General features: G+C 40.5%; 1 protein-coding gene across 1 annotated transcript; it reads right to left on the minus strand.

The window, feature by feature from the left end:
• Positions 1-4,473: 4,473 nt before the first annotated feature.
• On the minus strand, positions 4,474-5,421 carry LOC126074088 (olfactory receptor 7G2-like). Its single transcript, XM_049881420.1, has one exon. The coding sequence runs from the start codon at positions 5,407-5,409 to the stop codon at positions 4,474-4,476; it is 936 nt and encodes a 311-aa protein (XP_049737377.1). The 5' UTR covers positions 5,410-5,421.
• Positions 5,422-10,346: the final 4,925 nt, after the last annotated feature.

Raw genomic sequence — 10,346 nt, forward strand, 5'->3', positions numbered from 1 at the left:
AATTTCTCAGTTTGCACTCATGATGACCTTATGTGTTACAGAGTAGAATGGCATTATAGGGGCTTTTTTGGCTCTAATCTTTATGGAAGCAGATTGACAGGTCTTTCTTCTGTGGTGCCACTGAGTGGATTTGAACTGCCAACCTTTTGGTTAGTAGCTATGAACAAATTGTTTGTGCCACCTAGAGGCCTTATGAAAATAATAATAACAATAAATAATGATAAGTGAAAATAACAAGTGTTGGTAAGGTTGCAAAGAAATGGGAAACTTCATAAAATGCTTGTGGGATTTTCAAATGGTGCAGCTATTTTGAAAAATAATCTGGCAGTTTCCCAAATGGAAAAATATAAAGTTACCATTTGACACAGCAATCCCATTCCTAGGTATACACCCAAGAGATATGAAAACATATGTCCACACAAAAACTTATACAGAAATATTTATAGCTTTATTATTCACAAAATATAGAAAGTAAAAACAACTCAAATGCCCATCAACAGATGAATAGATAAACAAAATGTGACAAAACCATACAATATATTACTCAACTACAAAAAAGGAATGAAGTACTGATGCATGCTATAACATAAAAGAGCCTTGAAATTATGCTACCAGACACAAAACTCCACATATTATAAAATTTTGTGTGTAATATCAGATGAGAGAAAGCTATAGAGACAGAAAGAAGATAAGTGGTTGCCAGAGTTGGGGAGAGAAAGGATGGGAGAGTGGCTGATTAATAGATACGGGGTTTCCTTTTAGGGGATGAAAAAGTTCTGGAGCTGGTTGTGGTGATTGTTGCACAACATTTGAATTTACTTAGTGCTGTTGAATTGTAGTTTTTTAAATGTTTTCAATGGTAATTTATGTGATGAGTATTTTACTACAGCTAAAAAAAAAATGCCTAGATTTCTAACAAGTTCAAAAAGAGTCAGATTTATTTACTAGATACATACTGGGGTGATAAAACGGTGCAGTTATATCCTATGAAAATGTCAGTATTTGTAGGACAAATACTCTCAAATCTTGGCAATTTCATAGGATTCACCTAATAAAAGAACATCAAGGAAATGATACAGAGTTCAAGAGATGAGGAGTGTGGTATGATTGGGAGACTGCTCAAGTGCATGCTGTGGTGATGATAATGCTTTATTTATTAATCTGGTGATAAGTATTGTTTTAGACATCTAGTGCTGCTATAACAGAAATACCACAAGTGGATGGCTTTAACAAAGAGAAATTTATTTCTTCACAGTAAAGTAGGCTCAAAGTCCAATTTCGGGGTGTCAGCACCAGGGGAAGTTTTTCTCTCTGGGTTGGTCTTCTCGTCAATCTTCCCTTGGGCTAGGAGTTTCTCTGCACAAGAAACCTGTGTCCAAAGGACATGCTCTGCTCCTGGCACTGCTTTCTTGATGGTATGAGGTTCCCCTGTCTCTCTGCTTGCATCTCTCTTTTATATCTCAAGAGATTACCTCAAGACACAATCTAATCTTGTAGGTTGAGTCCTGTCTCCCTAACACAACTGCTGCCCACCCTCTCTCATTAACATCATAGAGACAGGATTTACAACATGTAGGAAAATCACACAATACCAGGAATCATGGCCCAGTCCAACTGATACACACATTTTTGGGGGGATATAATTCAATCCCTGACAGATATATATTTTGTCATTATTTTGCTACTGTTTAAGAACTACAGACGCATTTCACACACCAATTTGTATATGATATTTTAACAAGTAAAACTGAGGAAAGGTCTTTCATATTCCAGATTCTAAATACATTCATTCTCCTATGGTCTTCTAATATGAAAGTCATGCTAGAGCACATCAGGATCCCAAAAAGAACTTATTAAAAACAATCATCCTTCAGCTGTCTTCCCAGAGATTATAAGGTAGTAGTTCTTGGGTGAGGTCCAGAAATCTGCCATACGAACACGGTCTCAGGTAGCTCATCACTGCAGGAGTTCTGCGGACATCAATGGAGGAAGCTCAGCACTAGAAGATACGTTAGGTGCCTGTCCTCCAGGAATGTTACTAAACATAACCCCTCCCCTGAACCTTCTACCCTCTTTGATGAACAGAAGACTTTCCTGCACTCCCTTGTTTCTCCTCTGAGACCCCCATTGTTCTTGCCTCCACACCCAGAGAGAGGATTATGACTTCTAGTCTAGCTTTTTTGTAGTTGTGGGAAAAGTCATCTCCTTAATCTTGTCAATTTACCTTTTCTCCCATCCTATTTTACACTCAACATGTCCTCCTCAAAGTAAAGATCTTGTTCATAGAAAAACTATTTCCCTCATAAAGAGACATCACCCTTTTGCTGGCCTACGGACATACGATATCCCAACTACTTTTTATGCCTCTGGAGTTCTTTGGGAGTATGGTTTTCTCACTGCAAGTATTTTCTGCCCTTCAGTGGGGTCTTGCCTAATGGTAAAAGGTGAAAGAAACCTAGTTGAAGCAAATTACCTGGAGTATGAGGCTTGCAAGTAAGGTAGTGCAACCAGGAAGTGTGATTGGATTAAAATTTTATGTCTTTTGGCCTTTGTACCCCCTAGATAAGCCTTGTAAGAATATTTCTGGTTTCCTGAATTTTTTTTTTTTGTTGTTGGGGAGAGGGTGGGAATTGTATTACTTTTTTTGAGTGTCATCTTTGGAAATCCAGAAGTTCCCCCATGTAATGGAAGGTGCCCCACTGTATTTTCAGCAACCAAGACTCACTGGGACAGACAGTCACCCATCAATCAGCAGGCTTGAGAATGCAACAAGTTTATTATTATAACCATGTAGTCCCAGATAATATTTGTCAAAATCCATATTATCAACCAAAAATTTAAACACACTCCATGACTCAGCATACTTCCATTAATGAAAACACAGGATATCAAGAAAAAATAAAATTCAGAGCAGAAAATAATAGGATCACCAAAAGGTTAAAACGTTTTGGACAAGAAGTCTAAGATTGTAGCCGATACTCTAAAACTCTAGTGATTCAATTAATTTTACACAAACAGAGTCTGTAGACTCTGCCAGAGAAGAGTAAGAAGCACAGCAAGACAAGGTGACTAAGGAGAAATGTGAAACTCACATCGGTTCTTTTCAATAAATCAGTTAGGAGAAGTCAAACCAAATAAGGTGCCAGAAAAATATTACCAGCTTTTATCATGCCTACCCAAGGATTATTCATTTGGCTATATAATTAAGACTAGAAAAAGCCTGTGATAGATGTTAAAATAAAGGCAAGCAAATATAATTACTGAAGCAAGTGCAAAAATATGTGAGAGCAAAAGGGTTGCATAACTTTTGAATATTGGCAAGAAATGGAACACAATGATACTAGTTCAGTTTTACTGAGTACTTACTATGTGGGAGGCACTGTATTAAGTGCTTGTAGTGGTTTGGGTTGACTTCCCAATGGAATTGCACTCCAAACGGTCAGCTTAAGTCTCGTATAATGATCGTTTTCCCCAGTATCAGGAATTAGATTAAGAAGGGGCATATGCCCCTATTCTCATTGGTGATAGGACAGTATATTAGTTTCCTTTGGCTGCCATAAAAAATTACCACAAAGTTGATTGCTTAAAAAGAGAAATTTATTATCTCACAGTTCTGAAGGCTGGAAGTCAGAAACAAAGGTGTCAGCAGAGGTATACTACTTAGAAGAGTCTAGTGGAGAATCCATTCATTGCCTCTTCCAGTTTCAGAAAGAGCTTGGTGGCTCCAGGTGTTCCTTGGCCTGTGACCATATCACTGCAGCCTCTACTTCTGTGGTCACATTGCCTCCTACTTTTCTCTGTGTCTTCTGCACTGTCTATGTTATAAGATTACGTGTGATTGCAATTAGGCCCATGAGGATAATCCAGGCTTAATCTCCCTCTCTACCAAGACCCTTGGTCCAATTAAGGTAACAGTAACCCTTTTATCATGTCAGTAATATTCACAGGATCCAAGAATGAGGATGTGGAAATACCATTTTGGGGGCAACCACCTGACCTACTACAGGAGGCATATCTTCTGATGACTGCATCAAAAAGTCTATTAATAATAGGCCTAGGAAGGACAGTAAATTCTCTCTCTGAGTATTATGTGAGGTATTATATCTGCATCTGCTACAAAAATCCAGAGACCATGAGGGAAATTAGTCCTGGGATGAAGCCACCACATGTAGGACTAATGAAGCCCTGCTGTCCTATTCCTGTACATTCCCTATCTCTGAAGTCTTTCTAATGAAAGATAGCCCTTTTCATTTTTTGAGCATATTAGTGCCTGAGATTCTTTTAATTATTAGCACCAAAGTCTTTTTCACTGATGATGTTCAAATATCTCACAATCATCTAAAACCACTGAGGAAATATAATTGCCATTTTGTAGATGATGAAACTATGTATTGTTGATGCTGATGCTGACCAGCAGGGAGATTTTATCAGTGATAGGTCTTAGTATAATTAGTTGGCACAGATGAAACATCACTAAATAGAAGGCATCCTACCAATGAGTTTTCTCAAGCTTACTTTTATGTCCCTGTTCCTTAGGCTGTAGATAAAAGGATTCATCATTTGAGGGATCACAATGTACATCACTGAGGCTACTGCAGTCTTCTTGGGAGAGAGTGCAAATGCAGAACTGAGGTACACACCAACAGATGTCCCATAAAATAAAGAAACAACAGAGAGGTGAGACCCACAGGTGGAAAAAGCTTTATGCTTTCCATCAGCTGATGGCATTCTTAAAACAGAGGAGATAATTCGAGTGTAAGAGAATATGATCCCAGAGAGAGGAACACCACCCAATATGCAAGCCACAAAATATATCAGGATGTTATTGATGAGGGCACTGGAACAGGCGAGCTTGAGGACCTGAGCAAGTTCACAGAAGAACTGAGGGATTTCAAGATCTGTGCAAAAGGACAGCTGCAAAACCATCAGACTGTGGAGCAGTGCATCCACCATACTGATGAACAAAGAAAGTAGAACTAGCAGGCTGCAGAAGCAGGGGTTCATGATGACTGTGTACCTCAGTGGGTGACAAATGGCCACATAGCGATCACAGGCCATGGCTGCAAGAAGAAAATTTTCAAAACCACAAAAAGCCTGGACAAAGAAAATCTGATTGAGGCAGCCTGTATAAGTGATGCTCTGATTCTGCGTCTTGATATTCACCAGCATCTTTGGGATGGTAGTTGTACTTAAACAGATGTCAGTAATGGACAGATTGGAGACAAAGAAGTACATAGGAGTGTGCAGGTGGGAGTCAGAGCTGACAGTCAGGACAATGAGCAGATTTCCAAGGACAGTGACCAGGTACATGGTCAGGAATAGGCTAAAGAGGAGAAGCTGCAGTTCTGGATCTTCTGTCAGTCCCAGGAGAAGAAATTCTGAAACACTTGTTTGGTTCCTGGGTTCCATATTGTTGATGAATCTGATGGGATGACTGGGTGACAAGACAATCAAATGTGTGGTCACTGGACCAACAGCAGCAGGAGCAGCATCACCAGAGGCAAACATTATCTTGGGGAAGGAAGAAGAGGAATGGAGGGGATACAAAAGTGGTATATTCTGTATGCATATTATTTGGTTATTTAAAATAATACTAATAAAAAGACTTGAAGCTAATCTAGCAGAATGTCAACATTAATTTCTTCTGGAAAGGGTTAGGGATGGTTATATTCTTATTACACTATCTGTGCTTTTATGATCATTTTAAATATTTAGTAATATTGTAAATAGAAATAGACTTAGAAGGCAGCCTGATGAGTCAATCTGGGTCTCCACCTCCTTCCCTAGCTATCAGAGAGGGCAATGGAGATAATACAAAGATGTACTAAGAACCAGGAAGAATAGATGGAGCTGACAAACCCTCCTCTGCCATTACCACCACAAGATCGCAAATAAATCTCAGAGAATTTTGTAATGGTCATCTTCTTTGACAAAAGTTAGGCTTCTGCTCAACAGGAAAGTCATCCTTGCAGTTGAAGAGACAGAGCAAGAGACTAGCAGAATGAGAACTCTTTGATATTGGTGCAAAGTTATAAGAAAACCTGGCAAGAAAAAAAACAAACAAGATTCCCATGGAAGACTTGGTTCCAGTCATTTCCTGCATGTATCTCTTCACATGCATCATTCTCCTGGATGTCCTTTTCAAACACTAACTTTCCAAATATTAACTAGGGGACTTTAGGTTACCTGGCTGGCTGAGGAATGATGCCTGACATCTGCTCTGGATGCAGAAGACAGAAGATATGTCCTCAGGAAGGACAGAGAGTCTGAGCGAAGCACTAGACTCCTGGGCAAAAAGGGTCATCTTTGGGAAGAGGGTCATGTGTCCTTATAGGGGAAGAACTCTAAAGTGAGATGTTCCAGGCAGCCTATTTGGAGTCTCTCTATCCCTGGAGGCTCAATATCCAAAGCTCCTCATTAGCCCAACACATTTATTGTCATTCTGATTGCAAGGCAGTAAAAATCCTAGAAGACCAAGACTTTAGAAGGTGGAGTTCAGGATTGTTGATTCCCTGTGAGACCAGCTTCATGCCGTTCACCTCACTCCACCTGCTGTGCTCACCTCCATGTCACATACATATTATACGTGGACCCATCATCATTTTCCAATTGGATTCCGATCTTTTCTTCTTAGGTACAACAAAAGACATCTCTATCTAATCAAAGGTATCAGGAAAACCAAATTCGATATTAGGTGTGTATGAGTCGGAATCGACTCGATGGCAGTGGGTTTGGTTTGGTTTTGGTTAAGTACAGTTTTTATGTGTGAATATGAAAATATATTTATAAATATAGCTAATATAATGTACAAATGCAAACTCAGCAGTGTTTCTTCTAAGAATAATGACTGTTTCCTGAAACTTAGCCTATCTTTTGTATATTTTAAAAGGATATTCTAGCCTATCCCATGATCAGTTTTGCCCCTGATCAACATAAGCAGATCTAGATCTGTTACTCCCTATTTAGAATTCTATAACCACCTTTTCCAACTTCCTTACATTAGTTTAACATACATTTTTCTTTATATTGGGAGGCCGTGGGTTGAAATCATGGCTTTTGATTTTTAATAGAGTTGTGAGAGATTATAATGTGACAGGAACAACATTAGTATATGGTTTATCCATATTCAGTAAATTTTGTAAGATTTTAACCAAAATTTAACAGATGAAGATTGTGTTTTAAGTGAATATTCACTTAGAAACTTGTTATTTTTTTAATTCAATATTTTCATGTGTTTATGAATTTATTTTACTACTATTTCTATAGGTAAAGAAATTTAATCTATAGTTATTTGATATATTAAAATCAACTTGAGACAAGTTGGCATTGTAATGTTACTGTTTGCCATCTTATCTTCATTCAGTTCAAATATATGCAATGATAGATAAAATATAATAAGATATACCTGGGCTCAGATAGTAGGCATGGCCAAGTTGGCAGAGTAGCCAGATGCCTCCAGTGGCCCCTCTTGCAACAAAGACCCAAAAAAACCAAGGGATTCAATTATATATATGACGAGCTAGGAACCCTGAATATCAAAGGCAAAGTTAAGAAATAGGACTGAGTGACAAGGGGAGGGAGAGACAGTGGAGAAGCAGCGAGAAGTTGTCGGACCTGACTCTGTGGGGTGCAGCCCCAATTCCCTAGCAAGACCCCTGGGGGTCCAAGCCAGCATGCAGAACACATGCACGCTTTTGGAATCTGAGATATAAGAGCACTCTTGGAACAAGATAAGTGATTTTGTCTACTTTATGGTGCAGATCTAATAGCTCCTCCTTTTGAAAGAACTCTCTCCCATCTATCTGATCCCTCCTCCCTTTGCTCCAGCCAGCTTCAGTGACAGTTGATTTCCCTGGGCCTGAGTTATGTCTTGCTGCACTCCCTGAGCCATTCACCTGGCCTGGGAGAAGGAACAAATTGACAAAAGGGGGAAAAATAATCTGTCAGCTTCCCTAATCTGAAAATTTAGAGCAGAAGCAGCTCCTCTCCAGGCACAAGCAGTCCACAGATTTTGAATGTCTTTCATCCCTGCATGGACCCAGGTGGCCCCAGTACAGCAGAAAGGATCTCACAAATATATTTCAAGGGTGAATGTCCTTGAGGTTTGACTGTAACTGTTTCAGCTGTGCAGTGGAGAGGCTGGTTTTTGATGTTTGACACTGCTCTGCATATTAAACAGGGACCTCACCTACTCACAGCAGGGACCTAAGGACTGGTGGCTCCACCCACACCACCAAGTCACTCTTGACAGGGGGTCCATGGATAAGTGGTGCCTCCCAGTTCTTACAGTTAAAATCATTGGGTGTCTATGGTATGACTGCAGAGCCCACCAACCAGTGCACTCTACAGAACAGAGACTAGACTTTCTCAAAGAAACTTGGAGGAAGGTTGTCAGGCCCTGCCTTCCACAGATCATGACCCCCTGCTGCAACCAGAAACCTGTGCATACACCAATCACCACTGCTCCACTAAGATCATAGGTTAGGAGGTGGGCCAAGATGGCAGTATAGACAGATCCTTCCAGTGAGCCGTCTTACAGCAAAGACCAAAAAAAAAAAAAAAAAAAAAACAAGTGAAACGAGTATATTTATGACAAGCTAGGAGCCCTGAACATCAAAGGCAAGGTTAGAAAATGAACTAAGGGGAAGGGGGAGAAAAAGACAGTTTAGAAGTGGAGAGGAGTTACTGGATCTGAAATGCCGAGAGCTCTCAGGCACCATCCCCAGGAATGGCTGAGGCAGTTTCCTCAGGGAGAGGCAGCCAGCCACACAGCCTACTCACACCTCTGGAACCTGAGAAGAACTGAGCTCTCGGCAAAAGCTAAGTACTAAGCACTTGGGTATATTTTATCGCACCCCTGCCACCAAGCCAGCTTCAGTGGCTGTGGATTTAGCTGGGCCTGAGATAGGCCATGTTGAGCACCTATAGCCATCCTCCAGGCCCTGGAGAAGGAATAAATTCACAATTGGGGGAGAAGATAAGTTGCCAGCTCCACTAACCTGGGGAGCTCAGGTAGAAGCGGCTCGTGTCCAGGCACAAACAGTGCATGGACTTTGAGTACCTTTCCTCTCTGCATGTGCCTGTGTGGCCTGTTTCAGGAGAATAAGCTCTTGTTGGCAGACTACAACTGTTTCAGCTATGCAGTGGAGAGGTGGGTGTTTGGTGATGGACATTGCTTTGCTTATTAAACAGGGTCCTCACATACCCACATCAGGGGCCTAAGGACTGGTGGCTCCATTCAGGTCACCCAGCCACCCACAACAACGGTCCAAGGATAACTGGTACCTCCCAGTCCTTACGACCAAAAACACTGGGTTCCCACAGTCCATCTGCAGAACAAACCCACCTGTACACTCTAGGGAACAGGGACACACTTTCCTCAGAGACACTTGGGGGATGATGCTCAGCCCCCTGCCTTGTTCAGAGCATGAGCCCCTGCTGCAACCAGATACTGGTACCTACAGCAATCACCCCTGCCCTCTGACACTATAGGACAGAGCCTGTACCACGCACTTGATGAGCAGCTACCTGGACACTTGAACTGAATTCATACAAGAAAAGTGAATGGACTCCTAGACTGATATACCTGATAACAGCTCTAGCCATCTGGGAACAGGAGGTCAGAGCCCCAAAGGCAAAAATAATCAAGCTAGCTCACTCATGCAACCCATTGGCCATATCAAAACAAAACAAAGCAAGAAGCTATGAAACAGTAAGTAAACAGAAAATAAACTAATGCAATAACTTATAGATGGCTCAGAGACAACAGTTAGTACCAAGTCACGTAAAGAAACAGACCATGATCCCCTCAACAAGCTCTCAAAAGAAAGAATCAAGGGGTCTTCTAGATGAAAGTGCATTCCTGCAATTACCAGAGGCAGAATACAAAAAGTTAATATACAGAACCCTTCAAGACATCAGGAAGGAAATGATGCAATATGCAGAACAAGCCAAGGAACACACAGATAAAGCAGCTGAAGAAATTAAAAAGGTTATTTAGGTACATAATGAAACATGTAATAAGCTAGAAAAATCCATAGACAACAATCAGGAATTCAGTAGATTAACAATAAAATTACAGAAGTAGACAACTCAATAGAAAGTCAGAGAAGCAGATTTGAGCAAGTGGAAGGCAGAATTTGTGAACTTGAAGGTAAAGCACTTGGCACCAATATATTTGAAAAAAATCAGACAAAAGAATTTTACAAATATGAAAAAACCTTTAGAATCATGTGTGACTCTATCAAGAGAAACAACCTACAAGTGATTGGACTACCAGAACAGGGAGGGATAACAGAAAATACAGAGAGAATTGTTGAAGATTTGTTGGCAGAAAACTTCCCTGA

The sequence above is a fragment of the Elephas maximus genome, chromosome 3, assembly GCF_024166365.1.
Source record: "Elephas maximus indicus isolate mEleMax1 chromosome 3, mEleMax1 primary haplotype, whole genome shotgun sequence".
NCBI lineage: Eukaryota > Metazoa > Chordata > Mammalia > Proboscidea > Elephantidae > Elephas > Elephas maximus.